Source organism: Cryptomeria japonica, chromosome 3 (assembly GCF_030272615.1).
Source record: "Cryptomeria japonica chromosome 3, Sugi_1.0, whole genome shotgun sequence".
Taxonomy (NCBI): domain Eukaryota; kingdom Viridiplantae; phylum Streptophyta; class Pinopsida; order Cupressales; family Cupressaceae; genus Cryptomeria; species Cryptomeria japonica.
In genome coordinates, this window is record NC_081407.1 from 202,902,611 (window position 1) to 202,927,240 (window position 24,630).

The 24,630-nt window shown below is 37.4% G+C and overlaps 1 protein-coding gene across 2 annotated transcripts in view; it reads left to right on the plus strand.

The window, feature by feature from the left end:
* The window catches only part of LOC131034260 (ubiquinone biosynthesis O-methyltransferase, mitochondrial), a 178,494-nt gene that overhangs the window by 111,466 nt on the left and 42,398 nt on the right, over positions 1-24,630 (plus strand). The window contains exon 5 of one of the 2 annotated variants that reach the window (XM_057965692.2): positions 22,018-22,066. The exons of the other annotated variant lie outside the window; for it this stretch is intronic. Within the exon in view, the coding sequence (XP_057821675.1) occupies positions 22,018-22,066 (49 nt within the window). The remainder of the gene's footprint in view (positions 1-22,017; positions 22,067-24,630) is intronic. 2 annotated transcript variants of the gene reach the window in all.

Genomic DNA, 24,630 nt, shown 5'->3' on the forward strand with positions numbered 1-24,630 from the left:
AGGTATATATATCTCCACTCTATACTTTGGCAATCTTATTGATGCTCTAGAAATGAGATAGTATGGGTATGCACTACAGCAGCACAAGTTATACCAAAGTTTTCAGTTTCTACTTGTAGCAAAATACATGATTGATGCTTATGAACGCAAGAGACCTCAATCGGTAAGGAGGCCAAATTTTAGATTTAGATCTGCTAGACCTAAAAGGCTCAGGCTATTCCATATTTTCCATAGAGGAGCACAACCGAAGTCACTAAAAGAACTTAAATTAATGTGATGTGTAATGTCCCAAATTTTAGTAATATTTAATTGTTATTAACTTTTAGCTAGATTTCAAGTTCTTCCAAAGCCTTCTTGGTGTGTTGGGAAAAACTCCAAACTTCTTGGAGTGCTTGAGGTTGGTCATCAGTGACTTTGGTTTATGGCAATGAGTCTAGTTGGCCTTGGTGAGTTTAGTGATGCTTTCAAAATCAATTTCCGACCTTTTGTGTGCTCTCCAAACTTCTTGGAGGAGTAGTATATCTTTAGTAAATCACCTGGTTGGCTTCAATCATCATCCCATGTTTTAAGACTCATGTTGGTATGATCAGAGTTTGATTTCATTGCAGCTTTTGTGTTTTCCACAACTTGGGTGAGTTGTTGAGTTATTTAACTGATTCATTAAAGTTGTCTAATGTTGGGAATTAATAAAAGGACAACTTATTGTAATAGCTTGTTGGATAGGTGATCAAGTGTTCTAAACTTTGGACGCTGAGAGAGGGAGCTTTTGCACAAGAAATGTTATTATTATTTCAAAAAGCTCTTCGACAGGGAAAAAAGTGGTTTTAAAAAAAAATTTAATAATTCTCTCTAAAAATATATTTAAGGAGATGTTGGGGCTCATTTTGGAGATAGACTTGAGAATATGATATTGTTGTGGTGTTGGAATGAACCTTCTTGAGGAAGAAAATTCTCTTGGAGTAGTTGGGTTTGGGGATGAAAACCCACCTAGCTGGTCTTGGTAATTTAATCCAGGGATTACAATTGTGCTTCAAATCAAAGTTTCAGTTTTGGTGTTGCAGAGATGGATTTTTTGATGTATTGTGATGAAGTTTTGTTTGCCGATCTTCTGAGTGGTTATCTCATGACATTTCAGTGAAGAGTTGGGGACTTTGTGCAAGTTGTACTCTTCCATTATTTGGCCATACATCATATTGTAGGTATAATGGTGTTTTGAAATGATATTAATTCTGCCTTTTGCATGCTTATGTATGCTCTTGTAGGCTGTACATTTGAGAAAGAAACAGTAAAGTGTTTGCTGGGCTGTAACATTTGGTACATGCCATACCATCTTGGGCTGGGCGTGAGGATCCTAGGGCTGTTCACTTGGGTTTTGGTGCCTTTTTCTTCTTTTTTGTGATTGCCCCATCTCCATTTGAGGGTTTCATGTTTCGTTGGGGTGGATAAATGTTTGTGTGTGGAGTTATCATGGTTATAGGAGGCCATAGATGATATAAACATATAGGCATAACTTTGTGTATTTCCTTTCTTAGACTTTAAGTTAAGTTACCAGTTTGGGCCCGGATTCAGGTTCGGATTCGGGTACGGATTTGGCAATTTTTTTTTCTTTCTTGGGTATGGGTACGGGTTCGTCCATACATCTATATATATATATATATGTTCAAACATCAAAATTATAAAATATAATTATATCACAACCATTATTGATTATTACAAATTACAATGATACAATCCATACAAAAATGAAATATACAATGTGACTGCTGCAATGATATATTACAGCAGTTATAAACATATCAGATAGTACAAAGAATAATATAATACAACATCATTCAACCACGAAAAAAGGATCCTAAGTTAGAGCATGACAAAGATGAATAAGAATAGCATTAGGACAGAAGGATGAACAGAATAAGGACATAAATAAAAGCAGATCTGCGGTAGTCTAGAACAACTTGGTGCGATAGAACAAGAGAATAAATGAGAAGCCTTATGTAGAGGATAAGAACCGAATTCAGAGCAAACCGGTGAAACATATTGGAAAAGATCAGAGAGACATGGGTTTACATTTTAAAAAAATATTAAAAAAAGTATTTTTTTAATTATTTTTTTTTGTTTTTATGACCCGTGGGCCTCGTTTTTGGGAACCCACGGGCCTGAGTTCTCTTGGTTCCACCCGGGTCCTGCCCAGGTGGATGGGTTCTTTGTGGCAGGACCCACAGAGAACCCATCCACCTGGGTAGGACTTGGGTGGAACCCATGAAGAACCCGGGGAGGACCAGGACCGGGCAAGAACCAGGACCTGGACCTAGCCTAAAATGCCAAGAACCAGTATCTTAGACTTTAAGTTATATTTTACATATATTGTTAGGATGTTTGAGATGGGTTTCAAACCTTTAGGAGTTACAATGCAAAATCTAGTTTTGGAGGAACTTATAACTTTTCAAACTTAAACACAAATTTTTGTTATCAGTGGTCTTTAGTGTGTGTGCAGTTCTACTATGGTAGCTTATTATATCTTGCCTGAATTCCTGTTTGGGCAACTTTTTAAGTGATTTTGGAGTTTTACAAGTGAAGTTGCAGCTTGGGTGTGTGTTAGATGTGTGTTGGTGAGATTTATAGGTATCTTCCTTGCTGCTGAAACCTGTAGCAGCATGTTTTCAGTGCTTTTTCGGACCTACACCAGCCTTCCTATTCATCCAATCAAGGTATCGCATTGTTATTTCATAGTTGGGTTTTTAGGTACATTATCTGTCACCATTGTCATGTCCCCTCCTTGACCGTTATATATATATATATATCCTAAATGAAACAATTATTATTATTAATTTAATATATTAATTACTAACAAAGGATAATTTGAGATCTATTTATTTATTAAATATTATTATTTTTTTAATTAATATTTATTACTAATATTCTGAAATATTCAAAAATAAATAAATTTATATTATAGATTATAAACATAATTTAGATATTAACACATATATATGCAGAGCTTATTAGAGCGATTGTGCAAAGCTTCTATTTACAAAGTTTGAGGTTCTTCATTTAGTACGGAATATTATTATTGATCAGAACATTGAGAATTTGAAGTTCAAATTCATCAGGAAATATGATGGAAGCAGCGTTATAACCCGAGGCACAAATACCCACTAATGAGACATCACCATAAGATATGAGACATATACATCGACCCGTAATAGATTGACTATAGTAAAGACGTTATGGAAGATATCGATCATCACAAGATATCTGATCGAAACATATGCATTATGGTAAGGATCAAGAGATCAACGGAGAAGTCTAAACATAGATGGCATCCAAGTATCGATGATTAATAGCAACCAATAAACAATCGGTAGTAGCAGTATTTCAAGGGATCAAATATAATCGGCTAAGGCGTCAATGGTTGGCAGGGAGCAACAAGCATAGACCGATTAATGGACAGGTTGATATCGTGAAGAACATCACTCATGAGAATGGAGATCACTCTGAAGGCAACGACTAATGATCCAAGTAATCGATCGATTAATGACGTCTTCTTATGAAACAACAATCTGTATATCACTAAGAAGAAGTCGAGGATGGTAGGACCATTAATATCGATTTACTTGATAATTGATTTGACAGCCTTAGCACCATACATATTCAAGCAGCCCGATCGATAAGAAGATCATGATTAAGTTGTTAACAGCAAAACATAAACTAATATCATTATGAGAAGATACGATGCTAATCCATTAATAATAATGCATGGGTGCGATCTGAAGACTAAGTGATTGTTTAATGAAAGGATACAATTATCATTAGACAAGATTGGTTAATAATTCTAGCTTCATCAATAAGTCAAGAAGTGCAATTAGTGTTTGTTATGAAGAGTACCGAGTATGAAGAGGTTTGGGATATGTCCTCCCCAACATGATTTATTAATCTACCAACATTTCAAGTTACCATGGTTTCCATGATCAGAAAGAATCGAGGAATATGGGAGAAAGGGAAAGGGTTGTGATTATCAAAGACAGTGATGTGAATTCCAGAAGGCAAGTGACTATATTTCTATTTATTATTCACAACAAACAACTTTAGAGAGAAGTGACTCTATCTGACAAGCCGACTCCATAAGACATAATACGTAGTGAACCATAAGCAATAATAATTAATATTTTTGACAATCAACTTAGTTGAGAGATGCAATTTAGTTATGATTGGGCATCAATACATCTCCAGAGAGTAGTGATTATATTATATAATGCATATAATAAAGAAGCAACGTCTTAAAGACAATGGAAGTGACCCTATCAAGGATAAGGGCAGCAACAAATTGAGGTATATGACAAGCAAACATAGGCAGCGATCAAGACTGAAAGGGAGTATCAATTATATTTGGAATAATATGCCAGAGAGGATTAAAGTGATGTTTGCCTACAACGATCTTCACATGGACTAAATATGCAACAACAATTTATAACATTAAGACATATATCCCAAGTATATAAATCAGAGAAAGCTATCAAGATAAGTTTTTCTTTTCGAACTATTGTTAAAATTTTTAATATTAGAATGAAATATTATTAGATTTGTTAAAATTATATTATTTAATATATTATAACTCTCACTTTAAGTTAAAATTGTTATCTCAAGACTACAATGGGTAATTTCCAAGTGGGGACATTACAACCATTGTGGGGTGTTTCAGCAGTTCTTATTTACATCAACACTTGTCATCAACAGTGAATCCTTTAATTTGATGTACACATTGCATATGTGTTAACTTGTAATGCTTTGTATGGTTATACCATGGAAAGCTATCATTTCTCTGCACTTTATTTTGTAAGCATTGGATGGTAGTATTGCCAGTGGATTTGAATTTGTTCTTGTTGATGTACTTACCTTAGTGAATAAGTAGTTTAATTGTATTAACCTTTCCCACTGGATAAGTGGATGTGCTGAACCTTCCCCACTGAATAAGCAGATGTGCTCCGATGCTCACCACTGAATTAAGAGGAAGATGCTTATTTAAGTTTCCTGTAATGCATATGTACCCTACTGAATAATTGGTATTGGTTGGTTTGCTGCCTCGTGCTTTTCTTTCAACACTGCATTTCAGTTGATTGTAATCCGGAACACTGTATGCTCTCACCTTGCCCATTTTGTGATTTGTGTTATTAGAAAGTGAGAAGGAATATATTTTCAAAAAAAAGAAAAAAAATTAAAAAAAAAGAAAAATCTAGGTTGGTTATTGCATTATGCCTATAAACAGAAGGGGCATTATGCTCATTTTTGTGCCAAAAGGACCCCTAAATAGGTGAAAGCTTGTTTTGATATAAAATAAAATTTTGATTGGTGGGAGTTCAATAATTGTTTGTGATTGAAGAAATATATAGAGAATTATATGAAGATCTACGCTCCAGTCCAATATTGATGAAACATATCTACCAAAGACAAAAGAAGTCATCGTGGTAGGGGAATTTATGGTCATTTCAAGTGAAGAAATGAAAGAGGAAGAAGATGATAAAGCCTATGAAGACTATAAGCAACATTGTGTTGGGAAAAATTGCATAGCAGTGGAAAGAGAATTTGAGACTGAATATCAAAGTTGCTCTAAATAATCTGTTAGTATTTTATCAGACAACAATTCAAGATCAGAATGGGAAAAGTTTACAATTTTCAGGTATGATCCTGTTGTGCGTTGCACACGCTCCCTGTCGCCGACAGGGTCCCCCTTCCTGTTTTTGAGCCTTTCATCCTCGCCCTGTTGAGTTTTGTGCAGAGTGTCTCACATCCTTTCAAGCGAGCCCGCGACTGGTCCGTGAAGTGATGATGTCAAAGAAAAGAGCCGATGAATCCATTAGGCTAGTCTAAGCCCTCGGGCACGAATGCCAAGAGTTTGTTCAAAATTGTGTAATCGCCTTGAATGGGCGTAAGGTGATAGAAATTGGCGAAGCCCGCCAAGCAAAGAGCAGTGTGTTTGAAGGTCGCACGAGGACCCAAACTTGCCGTTTTTCGCACAAGAGCTATGAGATAGATTGCATAGGGTATGTCTTTGCGATGTTTATGGGATTTGAATAAAGGATGATTTTCGCCTGCTGGTGAAGGAGCGACTTTCCTGGCCAAAATGCCAAGGTTGACAAACTTGCCCAAATGCCCAAGCTCGCGCTTCTCGAAGAGAAAGTTTAAATCGCCAAAATCGCTCTAGGAGTAAAATTTTGGACTTTCAGGCCAAATTGAGAGAAATTTCAAAATTTGTAGAATCTCGGAAAAACTGGTCAAAGGTTCGAAATTTCTCTTAATTTGTCAAAATTGCCTTATGGGCTGAATTTCGGACCCAGAGGCTAAAATTTTAAAACTTCACAAGGTTAAAAGATTGCCAAAATCGCCCAGGGGGCCGAATTTCGGACCCTGGGGCTAAATTTCAAAATTTCAAAAAATTCCCAAAACTGTCTTAAGGTCCGAAAATGCCTTTAAAAGTTGCAAAAAACCCCCAGAGGTCCGAATTTCACTTAAGACACCTAATTTCGGACCTTGGGGCCGAAATTTAAAAAGTTTGTATAAATTTGCAAAACATGCCAAAAGGTCTGAAATTTTGGAAAAGTTGCGAAATACGCCTTAAGGTCCGAATTTGTCTAAAAATCGCAAAACGTCTAAGCACTCCGAAATTTGCAAAAAACCCCCAGAGGTCCGAATTTCAATTAAGACACCTAATTTCAGACCTTGGGGCCGAAACTCGAAAACGTGATAAATTTGCAAAAGGGGGCTTAAGGTCCGAAATTCTTCTAAATTTGCAAAAATGGGCAAATGGTCCGAAAATACTCCAAATCGCGAAAAAGCTTTAAAACTCCGAATTTGCAAAATTGGGCTTAAGGTCCGAAATTTGTAGAGGTTGCAAAAAACGCCTTAAGCTCCGAAATTCGCCAAAGGGTCTAAAATCGCGAAATTGCAAAGTATTAAATGGTCCGAAGTTTGTTATAAGTTTGCAAAAAGCGATGAATGGTCCGAAAATCACAAAAAAGCGTTAAAAACCCCGAAATCCCAAAGGGCGCAAGCAGTCCGAAGTTGTTTAAAAATCGCAGATGAGCTAGGGCTCCGAAATTTGTCATAGAGCCAAAATCGCCAGTTGAGGGAAGGACGTGAGGAAGCAAGGTTTAAATTTGCAAAACCTCAAAACTGCAACGCGTAGGGCAAGTAAGGAATTCGAATTTGTAAAACCCCTCCATACTGCTGATTTCGCGTAAGGGAGGATCATGTTCGATTTTGAAAGGGAAGCTAGAGAGTATAAATTGCATTTAAGGTAAGACGTTGATGCAGACCATTCCAAATATTCAAGTTCAGATTACCAATTGCCCAAGGTAAAAACCGTTTAAAATGACAAATTCTTTTCCAATCCAAACCGTGAAAATTCGAATTAAGGAGATAACCGTTAATCTTCGAAATTTGTAGAACTATCCATTCGTCTTTACGCAGTAGGGTCGGGCAATTTCTCGCAATCCATTTTCATTAGGTAAGTACGCTTTGTCTCTCTTGATCATCTGAAATGCTTATAAATCAAATAGATGTGTGTGCGAAATTTGATTAAAATGCTTAAATTTTCGAAGTTTGCATCTCTTTCCGCTTGTAAAACGTTGTGCAAAGAAATCAAAACTAGAATTTGCTCCTAAGATTTAACTAGAAATTGCATTTTCAAACTTAGGAGAATTTATCGAGCTTTGTCCTTGTTGAAAATTAATCCAGAAAGTGTTAAGTGTAAATTCGCGATCAAAATCTTCATGAATACTTTGGTTTAAATCAATCAAGCTTTTAGCTAGAAATGTCGCTCCATGTCCAATCTAAATTTTGAATTAATCCTTGAATGCTGGAGTATTTTCTATCTAACCTGCCTTACTTCTTTTATATCGCCTCGTAATCCGTGTCTGGTTGTGCAGGATAAATGCCTAAATCGGCGGTAGAATCATCAAAGACGCCCGCTACAACCGAGACATCGCGAGCATCCAAATCAGATATCCCACGCAAAGTGGAAAGGATGAAGTGCCAGTATCAAAGAGGAGGATTGAGGGAGTCAAAAGTTCAGAGCGTCTGGGACAATATCGGTGATATTGACCTAGGCCATATTGACATCCAGGACTTCAGGAATCGGGTCTTCTCCCCTAACGCATATGGCAAGCCTAGACAGATGGTGGAAAGTGGCATCGCCCAAGCGGCGAGATTTCCTCCAGCAGTACAGAACCAGTATCAAAGAGGAGGATTGAGGGAGTCAAAAGTTTAGAGCGTCTGGGACAATATCGGTGATATTGACCTAGGCCATATTGACATCCAGGACTTCAGGAATCGGGTCTTCTCCCCTAACACATATGGCAAGCCTAAACAGATGGTGGAAAGTGGCATCGCCCAAGCGGCGGGATTTCCTCCAGCAGTACAGAACTACAAGTTAGTGGTAGAGGCTGCTCGGCATTATCAGCCAAATTCCAGATTGGTGCTCCCTGAGAATATGACTCTTGCCAACTTAACTCCCGATGCCATTGGCGATGCATTCGACATTCCCTTCCCAAACAATCCCACGGCCACAACTATAGATGAAGCACAGGGGGCATATGATATGAATCCGGCCAGATGCAAAACACTGATCAATGAAGAGTGGTACAAGGAGAGAAGGCTTCCAAACGCCAGAATTGGGAAAAAGACCCCAAGAAGTGATTTTCATAATGAGCATGGGGATATGGTCACATTACTCGGCCGGGTTATGGGACTTCCTAAATCCAACTACTTTGAAGAGTGGATGTTTTATTTCACAGAGCAAGTCTTCGTTGGGAAGTCTAAGTTTGACTGGGCCCAGATCATAAACGAAAACATCCACACTCAGCTAATTGAACTCGAGAGCAAAAAGTACTTCACTATGACCTCTTACTTGGTCTACATGTTCTCCAAGAACCAACCGTTGCTAGGTTTGATAATGAAAGGTGAAATCGGGAATGGGCCTGGTCAGGTAAAGGTCTATGATTGTTACCCATAGCTGCATTACCAAGATATAGCTCAGAGGGAAAAGAGCAGCCCAGCTTATGCAATTGGCCAATATGAGCGCGTCAATGACGCCTTCACAATGCGCCTGGTCAGGCTAATGCAGGGAGGATTACACATCAGGCTCTCAGAGAAAGCTACTATTCTAGTACAAAGATATGGAGCCTGGTTCATCCAGTTCCCAAGGTTCTCCTATTTCCAAATAGCGGGCTTTGATGGTGCCCCTCTCTGATTTCCACGGTACCCAACCAACAAAATAATTCTTATGGAGGTCACTAGGTAGTCACCTCCGGCTGGCATCTTACTCAGAGAAAGCAAGCAGGTTGGATTCGCATTCCCCATGATAATAGGCAACCAGGATGTCCACCTGAAGACCCCCACCCTAGCAGAGGAATCCCTCGCAGAGTTGGCTTCTTATGGCCTACAGGAGCATTTTCCGAGAAAATATGTCGATCATGACAATTTGGCAAAGAGAGCCTATGGCAGGCGGTACAGAGAAAAGGAATCAGTTGAAGACTATTGGAAAAATTGCTCTGATGACTATGAGGTCCGGAGGCGTGAATATTCCAGGCTGAGTGTCCAGCAAATGCGGCTCTTTGAATACCACTGGGTCCTAGATCAGCTCACAGATTCAGGGAATTGCCTCCAAGTCCGAGAATTTGAGGCGATAAGGCATCTTTTGCCAGGCGTTGATTGGTCCAAGGACCCTATCACTCATTTTGAGGCGATCATGGCAGCCCCAGCAAGATATACAGACCAATGGTTACATCAACAGATTGAGAGGCTAATTCACGAAGGAGTCCAGTTCACCTACCACCTAATGGGCAACCTTGATTCTCAGTCCTCCGAAGATGAGGGAACGTCCAGTGCACCCAGAGAAGAAATCGAGAAACCTGAAAAGAGAAAGAAGACTAAGGCTTGCAGAGGGACTTGGACGTCCAAGAGAACAAGAAGGGAGAAGATTCCTATAAGGAGACCAGAGGTCACTTCATCGTCAAAGGACCCTAGTTCGTCCGACGATGTAGTAAAATTAGATTGTATACTTGCTCCACCTTCCCAGAGTGACATCGATGCGTTTGAAGCTGATGATCCTCCTGCGCTCGACATGCTAGAAGCTGGGCTAAGAGCCATTGAATCAACCAAACCAGGTAACCAAATAGAGGAGGTAGAGATTCCATCCATTCAAGGGTTCGAGGTGCATGAAGCCACTCAACAAAGCCGCCTTGAGTTGCTGCTCCACAATACGACCAAAGATGACTCTACCGTCGAAGGAGAGTAAAGGATAGAGGAGACTCGCGAGCTCGAAAAGACCGAAGAACAACCATCACGTGAAGATACCAGACAGTTGTTCAGTGAAGTGGGAGAAAATTCAGCTACAAGCAAGGAACTTGGGACCTCTTCCACCCCTCCGATAGCATAACAACTGTGAATCTATGATGAGTCGGCTGAAAACATTAAAGAACAGAATGCAGACTTAACCATATCATCAGCCCAGGCAGTACCTCAAGAATGGTTGATTGCCAGAGCCCAGCACAGAGCCGCCACCAAACCACCTATTGATCAGGAGGACATCTTCTTGCGCATAGACCAAGCTAAAGCTAAGGGGAAGAAAAAGCCTAAGGCATATTCTAGAATGATGAAGGATGATCAAAGGAACCGCACTCTTCACATCGCCACCCCACCTGTAGACAAGCCAGCAAATTAGATTACATTGACAGATTATAGCATCACAACTATCCCCATTGGACGAGCCACTAAGGAACAAGAAAAAGAAGAATTCAAAGATTCAGTGTAGAATATACTCAGGCAGCTTGAAGAGATAACAGCTTGAAGAGATAACAGCTGAAAAGAACATGTATCGGGCTCGTGTTGAGCAAGCCGACGGATACATCGATCAGCTCTTGAGGCCATTACACAATGCTTCCCCCGACGACATTAGCACAAAGGACCACTACAGAATTTGAAGGAGTACGGGACACAGCAAAGGCCGTCAGGGAATGGATTCGAAGTCTCAAGGCGAAGGGGGAGCTGATCAGTAAGGATGTAAAGGAAATGGCCCACCACCGAGAAACCGTTTTGGTCAAATTGTACGAGATGAAGCGGGAATGCCTCATAATTCACGAAGCAGTTACTACAACTCTTCCCCTCATGACGGCTCTTTTCTGGACCCATCCGCAAATTCCTAAATTGTCTGACATTTCGGGCCCCCACGACGTCAACATTTTTAAAGAATGGTACTGGGCTATCAGCATGAAGAATGACACAAAGGCCACCATTAACAAAGACCAAGAGAGCATGCAGTACAAAATTCATCATCCCCTTATGCCTCCCTTCAGTCTGCTATTTCAATTATGCATCAGGTTCCAGGTGTATGTTCCTGAGGAACATGCAGCAGGTCGGGACCTTTGGCAAGAATATTTGCATGGTGAAGATGAATTTCTAGAAAAGGAGTGTGAGGCTAAAATAGAAAAGTGATTTCTTAAACGTGCTTTTTTTCTCTCTAAATCTTAAAAGTGCACTTTTGCACCAAAAGGTGATATTTGATTTCTAAGTCAACAAAAAATATAAAACTTTATGTGTGCACCTTTTTTGGATTATTTTTGGATATGTTGTAATTACCTTTTTAGGTAGTTATTGCTCCCTTTGTGGTGGTTGTTGATATTTGCCTCCCATTTATGGGTATGGGCAGCCATGTTTTATAGATGAATCTGGGCCACTTGTTTAGATTAGATCTGGGCCATTCATCCCTTTTTGAAGCCTATTTAAGGGATTGGTTTTCCCTCATTTTGTAAGAAGTTCATGGATTGTTACTGAAGCTCTGGCGAAATTTACACAGGATTAATGCAAAGTTAAGGCTATTTTCTTTTCATTGTGAGTGCATGGTCTCCTTCTTCACCATTTAAATTATTTTGTTATGTCTTTCATTTTTCTATAGCATTTTCAAGCAAACATCTAATAGAATCCTCGCAGTTCACACCATTGGGGAACGACTGATTGTCTTTCTCTCTGCATGGTTAATCTGAACCCTTCATGCTTAGTTCGGTTATTGAACACTCACTATGAATATAAAAGTTCTAATGTTGTACTTGATAACATGAAAATCCTATTTTCCTTTGAAGATTGCACTAGATTTATGCAAACATTGTGCTTAAGTAGCTGGTGATGCTTAGTCTAGTTATTTGGAGGTATCCGTCTCTTTGCTGAATCTGCTATCTTAGTTAGAATTTATATTTCATGCATCTCTCTCTCCCTATCCTTCCCTCCTTTTTCCCCTCTTTTATCAGAGAGAATCCACAGGCCCATTGAAAACAGTATCAACTCAATTGAAATCATTTGATAAGAAAGATCATAAAGATTCCAGGGAACTCATCTATCAATCGCCTATCTCACCGTAAGTCCCCCTTGTGTTTCCAGCATAAACACATCAAACCACTGAGCAATCCCGCAATCAAGACCTGACAAACGAAACCTTGAGGTTATCCCCTTTGATCAAACGTAGAAAATAGCACTAGGGATTTCCTTATCTCAAGAGAGGATAGGATACTCAGCTGGTTTATTCTATTCTTTGTTGGCCATATGGAGTTTGTAGCAATGCGATTCCAGACACGTCAACAGATCCCTCCAAAATCCAAAGTCTTTATCTACATATCATAATAGCTGTTAGTTTTAATTAGGATGAAGAGCGGATTCCAATTGCCTAAGGCAACATTGGAATCCGCCCTTAAGGGCTGGGCCCTTTATCTTGAAAGGGTAACGTGTACCCTTTAGGGTTGGGCCCTTCTCACACGCCACTCTTCAATAGGGCCGACCCTATAACTCACACATCATGATATGCCTCTCTCCAAATGAAACGTGTTAAGGGAAAAGAAATTAATAAATAAAATATTTATTGCAAGCCGACCTAGAGGTCTACCGCCAAGGGAAAGATATATATATGTATTAAGTCATTCATTTTATAATACACATCAACAACGAATTTTGTTTGCAATTAAGAGGTGCGGAATACATCAATACAAAGGCGAATATCTTCAGCAAAGTGCAAACTCCATTAGCTTCTCTCCATTGTTATCTGTGTTGTTAGGGGAGTGCTCTTCATCATGCGATCTGACTGTTGAAGGACCTGTTGTTCTGAAGTTGGTCACAGTCATCAACTGAAGACATACATTTCATCCATCTGCTATTCAAGGTCAAATCTTTGGTTGCTGGCTGGTGCAATAAAAGGTAGATCCGAAACTGGTTAAGAGGCAGATCTGAGACCACTGAAATTTGAAGATGCCATTAGCGCTAAGGGTGAACTGAGATAAGTATTGTAATAAGAATATTATTCATAATCCATAATCAGATCTGAGGATCTTTTCTGGCTGGGTTTTTTCTCCTAGGAGGTTTTCCTAGGGTAATAAGTGTCTTATTCAACTTTGGTTATGTTTCTGTTTGTTCCTAAATCTGAAACTTACTAAATCTAACAACAAACTATCTGATTTAAAGGTTAATTTTGTTTTCTGAGTTTTCTTTATTAATCTGAAAGTGTAAAATCAACATGATATCAGAGCTCTAGGTTAGATTAACCTTCAAATTTCAGTAGTTTGCTACTTCCAGTTTGCTGTTTCATTTTTCAGTCAGGTCAATGGGGCTGAAAGTTGAAGATAGGCTCGATGGAAACCTCAACTTTGCTGCATGGAAGGTCCGCATCCGTATTGCCCTAGAAGAAGAACTTCTTCAATTTATAGATGAAGAAAAGTTGACTGAATCTACAGATGCAGCTGACCTAAAACAATACAAAAGGAATGTTGTCAAAGACAGAAAACTCATCATTGATTCAGTCAAAAATCACCTGGTTACCTCCATTTCCTCATTCACTACAGCAAGGGAAATATTCAGTCATCTTCAAGGTACTTATGAAATCAACAATCTTAGTTGAGGGATTACATTAAGGCAACAATTACTTAATATCAAAATGTCAAAGGAAGAATTTGCTATGTCTTATTTCATGAGGATTTCAGAACTAAAGAATCAACTAGGTACAATTGGACATAACATGGAAGACAAAGATATTGTCATGATTGCTCTAAATGGTCTACCAAACTCATGGTACTCTTTCATTCAAACCATAAGTGGAAGAACTGAATTACCTACTTTTGATCGTCGTAAGAATGATTGCATTCATGAAGAGTTTCGTCTTATCACAAGAGGAAAACTCAAAAGTCCTTAAGTGAATGATCAACATGTATTTGCAGCCCAATGCAAGAAAGGTGGCCCTTGGAAGAAGAATAACCCTAAGAGGAATAGAGACTTTAGATTATCAAATGCTCAAAATTATTGGAAGAAGCCAAGAGATCTCTCTTGTGTTCGATGCTTTAGATGTGACAAATTTGGTCACTATGCTAAAGAATGTCAGAATGAACCTCCGCAAAGAGAAGCCAACCTAAATGAAGTCTCGGATCTAAATGAGGAATTCTTATTCATTTCTGCTCTGTCAAGCAGCATTCCCACAGATTGTCGTGAGCATCTTTCAGACTTAGTAGAGAAAGACACCAGTCTACATGTAGTAATTGGTGATGATGTTAAATATTCGGTAAGAGGTTCTGACACTACTTCTCTGAATTTAGATTATGATATTTCTCTTCACCTTAGTGACATCTTATTTGTCCCTGGATTTAAAAGAAATTTAATTTCTATTTCTGCTCTAGAAGATAAAGGTTATCAAGTTGCATTATTTGAGGGTAAAGTACTTGCTTGGCCTAAGAAATCTAGTTTGAAATCTGCTCGTGTAATTGGAAATAGTTATGATAGTTTATATAAGCTCTCTGTAGGTCCCTGTTCAAGCCCTCATTAGTGAGGCTTCCAAATCTTGTGAGCTATGACATAGAAGACTTGGACACTTATACTTTCAAACACTTCCCTCCCTTGGAAAGTTAGTCAAAGGTATGCCTAAACTCAGTCAAATTCATGATGATACATGCATAGGTTGTGCTATAGGTAAAAATGTTAAAAGCCCTTTTCATAAAAGTGAAAGTAAAGCTAAAGATAAACTAGAACTTGTTCACTCTGATTTATGTGGTCCTATGTCTATAGCATCTCCTAGTGGATTTCTTTATTATGTAATCTTCATAGATGATTTATCTAGGGAAACTTGGATCTACTTCGTGAAATCTAAAGAATCCGATGAAGTCTTAAGTAGATTTTAAGAGTTTAAGGCATTGGCTAAAAACATCTCTGGTAAAAGAATTAAATGTTTAAGATCTGACAATGGAGGTGAGTATACCTCTGGTAGCTTTCATGATTTTTGTGTTGAGTCAAGAATTAAGAGGGAGTTCTGTGTTCCATACAATCCTCAACAAAATGGAGTTGTTGAAAGGAAGAATAAAACAATTGTTGAGGGTGCAAAGGCTATGATTCATGATCAAGATTTGCAGACTTTTCTATGAGCAGAGGCTTCTAGAACAACAGTATATATTGAGAATAGATGTCCTTATCGTGCTCTAAAGAAAATGACTCTTGAAGAAGCCTTCACAGGATCCAAACCTGACATCAGTCATTGAAGAATTTTTGGAAGTCTTGTATATGTTCATGTGCCCAAGGAAAAGCGAACCAAGTTGGAGGCTTCCGGGAAGAAAGGCATGCTAGTTGGATACAGTGAATCCTCCAAGGCCTTCAGGATCTACATTCCAGGTCAAAGGTATGTTGAGGTAAGTAGGGATGTTACTTTTGAAGAAGATATTGCCTTTTAGAAATCAAAAGGTTCTCTTGTTATTGATGAAGTTAATGACAATCAAGATACGAATATTGATACTAACCCTGAGATTCAGAGGGAGTCTGTTGAGGCTCCACCTCAAGAAGAGCATAATGATCCACCTGAGCCTATAAATCCCATTGATATACCTAGTGACATTGTTGTTAGCAAAAAGAGGCCGCTTTGGGTGAGAAACACCATTTAAGAAGCTGAAAGATTTGCAGCTCCTAGTGGCACTTTCAAAGAAACCAAGAGGCCTCAAGTATTCTCCAACTATGTTGCATTGATGAGCAATCTCATTGATTCTGAGCCATGCAATGTTGAAGAAGCCTTGAACCATCATGCCTGGAAGCTAGCTATGGATGAAGAATATCAGTCAATCATCAAGAATGATGTTTGGGACATAGTGCCTAGACCCAAAGGTAAATCTTTTGTATTAAACATAATGCTGATGGTAGTATTGAAAAATATAAAGCTAGATTTGTAGCTCGTGGTTTTTTGCAAAAAGAAGGCATAGATTATGAAGAAACATTTGCTCCTATTGCTAGATATACTTCTATTAGAACTATAATAGCTATTGCTGTAGCTAAAGGTTGGAAGCTGCATCAAATGGATATTAAAACTACTTTCCTTAATGGTGTCATTGAGGATGAAGTCTATATTGAATAACCTGAGGGTTATGAGATTCATGAAAGAGATACTCATGTATGCAGATTGAAGAAAGCTCTCTATGGCCTCAAACAAGCCCCTTGTGCTTGGTATGAAATAATTGATAAATACTTGTTAAGTTTAGGGTTTTGTAAGAATGAAGCTGACTCTAACATTTACTTTAAGGTATCTAACGATGAAATGCTAATTCTGGTTCTATATGTGGATGATATATTTCTTACTAGTAAAGATGAGCTTATTATTAGATGTAAGAAAGAATTAGCTTCAGAATTTGAAATGAAGGATTTAGGTCTAATGCATTATTTTCTAGGTCTAGAAGTATGGCAAAGATCTAACGAAATTTTTCTGAGTCAAGGAAAGTATACTATTGATATTTTGAAAAGATTTAGAATGATGGATTGTAAACCTATGTCTATTCCCATGGAATCTAACTTAAAGAAGTTGATTGTTTCTGCAGCTAACTTTGATTTTGCAGATCCATCGGAGTACAGGCAGTTGATTGGATCATTGATGTATCTAGTTAACACTAGACCAGATATATGTTATGCAGTGAATGCCTTCAGCAAGTTCATGAGCATGCCTAAGCATGTTCATCTTGTTGCAGCCAAGCACATTCTGAGATACTTGCAAGGTACAGTTGGTTATGGGCTGAAGTACCCACTCAAGACTCCAATAACCTTGGAAGGTTACTCAGATGTAGATTAGGCAGGAAGTGTCAAGGACAGGAAAAACACCTCAGGAATTTGTTTTAACTTAGGATCTGCAGTGATCTCTTGGGCTTGCAGAAAACAATCCTCAGTTGCACTAAGTACTGCTGAAGCTGAGTATATTGCAGCAAGTGTTGCTTCTAGAAAAGCAATGTGGCTTCGTAAGCTTCTTGCTGGGTTGTTTGGACAACCTTGGGAACCTACAGTTATTCATTGTAATAATCAGAGTTGTATCAAGATGTCCGTCAATCCAGTGTTTCATGATAGGTCAAAACATGTGGAAACTCATTATCACTTCATTCGAGATATGGTGCGAAGAGGTGCCATTCAGCTGAAGTATGTCAGCATTGATGAGCAGGTTGTAGATATTCTTACCAAGCTTCTGTCCAAAGCGAAGTTTGTGTATTTTAGAGACAGACTCGGTGTTGTGGAAAATGAAACCCTGGTTGAGAGGGAGTCTCAACCTCAGTGATGCATTGTGTTGCATCAACCACCCTCTGCGGGCAATGTAAGGTGGTAGTCTTCTCAGGGAGAAGAGTAATTGTTATTGATGCTATACGAAATGGGGGAAGGTTAGACTAGAACTTGTGGTGGAATAAGACACAAAAAACCAAGAAACTGTTAGTGTTAATCAACCAAAAACTAATCTAAGCAGACATATCAAAAGAGACACCAAAAACATGATAAAGTATTTAACTAGGGAAACAAATACAACAAGGCACCTCCAAATGCCTTCTACCATGCTCTTAGCTCCTTCTCCTTTGTTCCTCTCTTCTCCAAGTTTCAAATTAGTGTAGCTCTCAACAGCTTTTTGCACTATGGATGTTTATGGAGGTTCAAGATTGAAATGTTTACTTATGCTATGCAAGTGTGAATAAAAGCTAATATTAGATGCTATGATGCTAAAATGATTTATTTTAGGCCAAAATAACAAGATATTAGTGATTTATGTTAAATGCTCTCTAAAATTCTCTCTAACTTAGATGCATACAAGTTTTCAGGATTTGGATTATGAAGAAATAGGCTCTATTTATAGGAAAAATGGATCAATGGATGGTTGAGATTGAGTAATCTCAACAAGGGTCAGGATTGAATGATATTCAATCCATGTGAGGGCTTTCAACCCAATCTCAGGATGACAAGTGTCCATATGAGATAGGTTGAGAGGAGAGGGAATAAGCATTAAATGCTTGACATGACCTGAGAGTTAACTCAGGTCAAGGTCAATGGATGGTTGAGTTAACTTGGGAGTTAAGGTCAAGGTTAGGTTGAATGAATAAATTCTTTATTCAAAGAATAAAGCTTTTATCCAGTGGATAAACTCTTGTGCAAAGGCAAAAGGGATAACCATGGTCAAAGCAATAAATGCTTGAGGAGACACATGAGTGCAAGTTGAATTAACCATAAATGGTTATGTAAGAGCCATTAATGGTCATGTAAGAGCCATAAGTGGTTTTGGAAGACTTTAGAGGTTAGTTTGTTGAACACACAAAGCATTAAATGCTTTTCAAAAACTTTGAAGTTTTTGAGAAGTGATTCCAAGTTGCTTAGGAATGTGACAATAATTAAGGGATGGATTAGGCTAATTAGGAAGGGTTTAGAAGAATCTAGAAGGGGGTTTAGGAGTGCAAGTGGATTTGGTGGGTGAGGGAAAATGAGATTTTATAAAAATAAAATTCATTTATTTTAATAAATGTGTGCAAATTGCATTTGTAGGAAAATGCAAGTGGGGGGGATAAATGATTTAAATAAAATGTTTTATTTAATTTATTTAAAAGAGGAAAAAGGGATTAAATGAAATAAATATGATTTATTCATTTAATTGATTTGTGAATTTGGTTGAATGAATGAATTAAAATAAATTGAATAATTTATTTAATTAATAGGAGAATGTTTGAAGATGCATTAATTAAATATTAATTTAATTAATTGATGGCTAGTGGGTTTTTAATCAAATAAATAGGAAATATTCATTTAATTAAACTGGACAGATTTATGTGACTACAGTTACCATCCTCTGCGGGCAATGTAAGATGGTAGAAAAAATCCTCACCACCCTCTGCGGGCAATGTAAGATGGTAGAAAAGATCCTCGCCACCCTTTGCGAGCAATGTAAGGTGGCTCCAGTCTTTGCTTGTGTGCAAGATGGAAAATTTTGTTATGTAAGTCCATTCTATAGTTGTGTGCAAGATGGAAGTCTACTATGTTCTGATTATGTAATCCATTCTTTGCTTGTGTGCAAGATGGAAGATAGTGACATTTTGATTATATTCTCTTCTCCCTAATTAAGAGGGAGTGTTAGTTTTAATTAGGGCGAAGAGTGGATTCCAATTGCCTAAGGCAACATTGGAATCCACCCTTAAGGGCTGGGCCCTTTATCTTGAAAGGGTAATGTGTACCCTTTAGGGCTGGGCCCTTCTCACACGCCACTCTTCAATAGTGCCGACCCTATAACTCACACGTCATGATATGCCTCTCTCCAAATGAAATGTGTTAAGGGAAAAGAAATTAATAAATAAAATATTTATTGCAAGCCGACCTAGAGGTCTACTGCCAAGGGAAAGATATATATATATATATATGTATTAAGTCATTCTTTTATAATACACATCAATAGCGAATTCTGTTTGCAATTAAGAGGTGCAAAATACATCAATACAAAGGCAAACATCTTCAGCAAAGTGCAAACTCCATTAGCTTCTCTCCATTGTTATCTCTGTTGTTAGGGGAGTGCTCTTCATCATGCGATCTGACAATTGAAGGACCTGCTATTCTGAAGTTGGTCACAGTCATCAGCTGAAGACATACATTTCATCCATTTGCTATTCAAGGTCAAATCTTTGGTTGCTGGCTGGTGCAATAAAAGGCAGATCCGAAACTGGTTAAGAGGCAGATTTGAGACCACTGAAAATTGAAAATGCCATTAGCCCTAAGGGTGAACTGAGATAAGTATTGTAATCAGAATATTAATCGTAATCCATAATCAGATCTGAGGATCTTTTCTGGCTGGGTTTTTCCTCCTAGGAGGTTTTCCCAGGGTAATAAGTGTCTTAATCAACTTTGGTTATGTTTCTGTTTGTTCCTAAATCTGAAGCTTACTAAATCCAACAACAAACTATCTAAGTTAAAGGTTAATTCTGTTTTCTGAGTTTTCTTTATTAATCTGAAAGTGTAAAATCAACAATAGCATTTTATAAAACCTCTAGTCCAGCATAGCAAGTCACCTCTCAATGTGCCAATAGCCTTTTGCACTGAGTAGCATCTAATCAGTATACTAATGCAAACCAAAGCTGTTGTATATTTAACCGTTCCTATTGCAGTCGAGGAAAACATATATTTTCAAAAGTTTGATGCATCTGAAGACAGGTGCCAGGTTGAAATTTGCTGAATCACGTCTTCAAGAACTGGGTTTATCATCCACATCCTGTACAAAAAATTGATGGTAGAAGAGATTTGAATTGTTTCGTTACTAATGTTCAGGTTGAATCTACATATTACAGACATTGTTAAGATCGATGCTTCTGGATACGATATCGGGCAAGCAGGTTTTTTCATGGATTATATTTGTCCATATAGTCTTGAAAATTGTTAAAGTTTACAACATCCAGAGCCATTCTAAACAATGCCAAGGCTTCAGCGAGCAATTGTAAGAGATAAACTTAAAGCTGAATGGGTATATGCTTCAATCAGAGACATAATTAATCAAGAACAAAAATTTAATAAGGCCAAACAATTATGCCAAATCCTAATTCAGTTGCAGTTTTCTATTCCATTCAATGTTGAGTGCCAAGCTGCTGAATTAAAGATCAAACTTGAGCTGTTATGTATAAAACGTCCCTTTCAATTCTCAGAAAGAGACTCTCCTAAGGCTGATAATCCTACCATACACAATTGGCTAGTCCAAGAAAAAAGAGCATTGTGATCCTCAAAGAAGATGATACTGAACTAGGGAATCAGGTCATTCGACTTGAACAAATAGATTTGATAAGATCACCTTCTCAGTATTCTTGCTCATGTTTTATTTTTGATAGTCTTTTTCAAATCAAAATAGGGAAAACAAGAATGATGATTAAGTGTATTCCTTTGAATATAATTGTTGTTGATTTAAAATGGCCCCTTCCTAATTTTTGAAGGCCTGCTGACTACCAGTATTCATTTGGTATTTGAGAGAGTCTTACCTAGATCAGCATTATAGTTTATGTTAGGTTGAAGGCTAGGTATCCATGTTTTCTGAAGAGGCCAGGGACCACTTGGGCAGCAATAGTAGATCTACTAATCTTGTAGGCTTCCAATTTTCATTTGCAATAAAAATACAGATTAAGTTCCATCGTTTGAGAAGCCAGAAGCAATATACCATCTCTTCCATACAAAAAGTTAAAACTGATTTTTGGGTGATTCTTAACCATCAAACATTACTCATTTTTGTTTTGGAAAGGAGAATGGCTTTTGAGATTATTCCTTGAGCATGTTATATGACAAATCCATGTAAATTCTCATCATAGGTATAGGTTGTTTCAGGGGTGAGGGCTTCATTGAAGTTTTGAGTTTATGTGGGCATTGAGAGGCCGTGGACATGTGAGGAATCCATAGTCTCCTTGGCTGTTGGTAGATTGTCCTGTCAGCAGAGATATGGTAAGATCAGATCTGTTGTTTGCAAGTGTGCAGCTATTGTGTGTCAGGCTTTGCATATCTGGGGTCTACCAGTTCATGGGAAAATTCTAGCAGATGCCAACATTAAGTTTACTATTAGTCCTGAGAATAATTATACTCTTGCTTGGCATTGAAAATTTTCACAATGCATTTTCTTTCTAGACTTTCCAATTTGTATGATGCTTGATACTTGGTCTTTAGGTTTTTGATATGGAGCTGACTTTTAAAACGCTTTCTATTATCATGCAGGTGAGAGATCCATTGACTGCATCAATAGATTATCGGTGCACCACAGCTGGTATGTGCTGAGTCGTTGTTAGTGGTGCATATTGTGAAAAACTATAATTTTTTTAAGGTTGATTACTACTAATATCTTCCATGTATTCATCTAGTATATTTTCTATAACATTACTTGGAGATGCATCATTTTTTTAGTTATATAATTTATGGTTTGTACAGATTTTTTGGTACATTCATATTGGAACAATATTGACATCGACACTGCAAAACTGCATCTTATGCTACTTTGAAATAAAAAGACTTAGTTACTTCCCACCGGTGAGTGCTGTGAGAGATTTGATCATACCTTTGAGGGTTCTTAGATTTGTACTGACACATCTTCCAAAGAACCTTCTATTGGTGCCAACGAAGTGGTTTCCTTTTTTGTACATTTAATCATACAAATCTTGAAGGTTAGCATTTTGAGAGAACTATTGCAAGATGTGAGTGGTCTTCCTTCTAAACGATGTAATGTGTGGGTAAGGAGTGGTTGTGCCATTATGTTTGATGGGTAAACAAATAGCATAAATGATGCCTTGATTAATTTCTGTGGAATCACATAGTGGCACATTGTCACTTCAATTGTGTAATACATTTGATAAAATAAAATCATGACAAACACTTCATTTTTTTGAGATTGTGAATGAGGTTGAGCTACAATATGTGGTGTATTTTATCATAAATAATAGCACCAATTGTATGGTTTGCAGGAAGACTTATGACAGAGAGGTTTTGTATTTTGTTTTAGAGCTCAACTGCTGCTTAAAGCTAACATAAGCTTGGAAGGTATTAACAAAAGTCCTATGTGTTATTTTGTTGTAGAGAAGGACTGATCTATCACTAAATACATATACAATTATAGTTTGAAATCTTGGACTCAAACTCATTAGACCAAATTTGATTGAGAGTTAAGATCCCAATAAAACTCAATTTAAAAAATAATTAAATTGCTTAAAAAACATAAATTTAATGCACAAAATAGGTTCAAAATTTATGGAATGAGTGTTTTAGACATTGGGGAAGTGTTTTCTATTAGATTTAAATACAAAAAAGAGTACATGATCTCATTACCATGTCAATACAATAGCCAACCAATAAATATGATGTGTATTATGAATTTACGATGATTGCCATTGAAAATTATTATTATAAAATACTTTTTCATGCAAGTTACAACAATTTACTATTTCCTCTTCCCTATTCTAGATAAAAACTAGGGTGAGAGCCTATTACTTGTAGTTGGCTATGGCTCGACCCTAAAAATTGACAGCAATGATTCCTCCCGTGCTTCATGTTGAACATCAATTTCACTAATGTTATCTAGTCTAGTGTTTATTGCTTTTTTTGTAGCTATCCTCACCATACCTTGTGTAATGTCCCCACTTCGAAATCGAATTTAATAATAAATGATAATAATAAAATTAAAACATTAAAAATTAAATTAAAATATAGAAAAAAAAAATTAAATATGATTAATTAAAAATTAATTGAGTTAATGAAAAGTCAAAAGACATGAAAGGAAAAGTTGTGACTCCCTCAACAATGAGATATAAAAGGGAGAAGAGAACCTCATTTGAGAGGGGGGATAATTTGGAAATGAGAAGTGCAGATCTGATTTAAATAACAAGTGCACATCTGATTATGAAAGGTTGTGTCCCTTTCAAAGGGTAGAAATAATTAAGAGTTGCACTTTTTCAAAGGGTGCTAATGGTGAAAGGGTATGTCTCTTGCCAAAGGGCATACATGATGAAGAGGTGTGACCTCTCCCTCAAATTGAGAGATATAAAGGGAAGGAATCAAAAGCATCTAGTGACATCACCATTGATTAGATCAGATCAGAATTGTTATCAAGTTACAAGCAATAACATTTGTGTTCTTGGTGGTATGCATGGGGATGTGCTTAGTATGTATGCTTAGTATATGAAGCCTGATAAAGTTGTTACTTAGAATCTAGTAATAATATTGTTATAAACTGCAATATGTATGATAGTCATACTTAATATCATATATATTCATAATACATTAGAAGTTAGTGTACTTATAGTCTAAATCATGTTATTATTGTCAGTATTTAAGATGATGGGAATGAGATGTTCCAAAGAGGGGCAGTCTAAATCCAAGCAATAGGTTAAGTCCCAAGATAGGGTGGGGATCAGCGACCCATAAACCTTGAGGGTATATACTATAGACCCAAGATAGGTAAGGGCTTGGATCTGTAAACTTTGAGGGAACCTATTGTAGTTGGTCTCTAAGCACTTTGGTAACATACGTAAACCCTTCTCCCTTAAAACTGAAGTAGTAGCAGGGTTTGATATCTATAATAATAATGATATTAATCATCTAATGAGGAAAATAGATAAGTACTTGTTAATAACTAATTGAAGAATATCAATCAATTTTAATATATTGAAATAGATCAGGTAGGGGACATTACACCTTGCCTTTTGAAATCAACAAACTCATCTTATGTAAACAAGGGGTTGTCTTCATCCTACGCAATCTAGTGTTTGCATGGATCGATTCAATTCATTAGTGACTTCTGGATTAGATTGTGTAAGAAATTGTTACCATCAACGTTTCGAA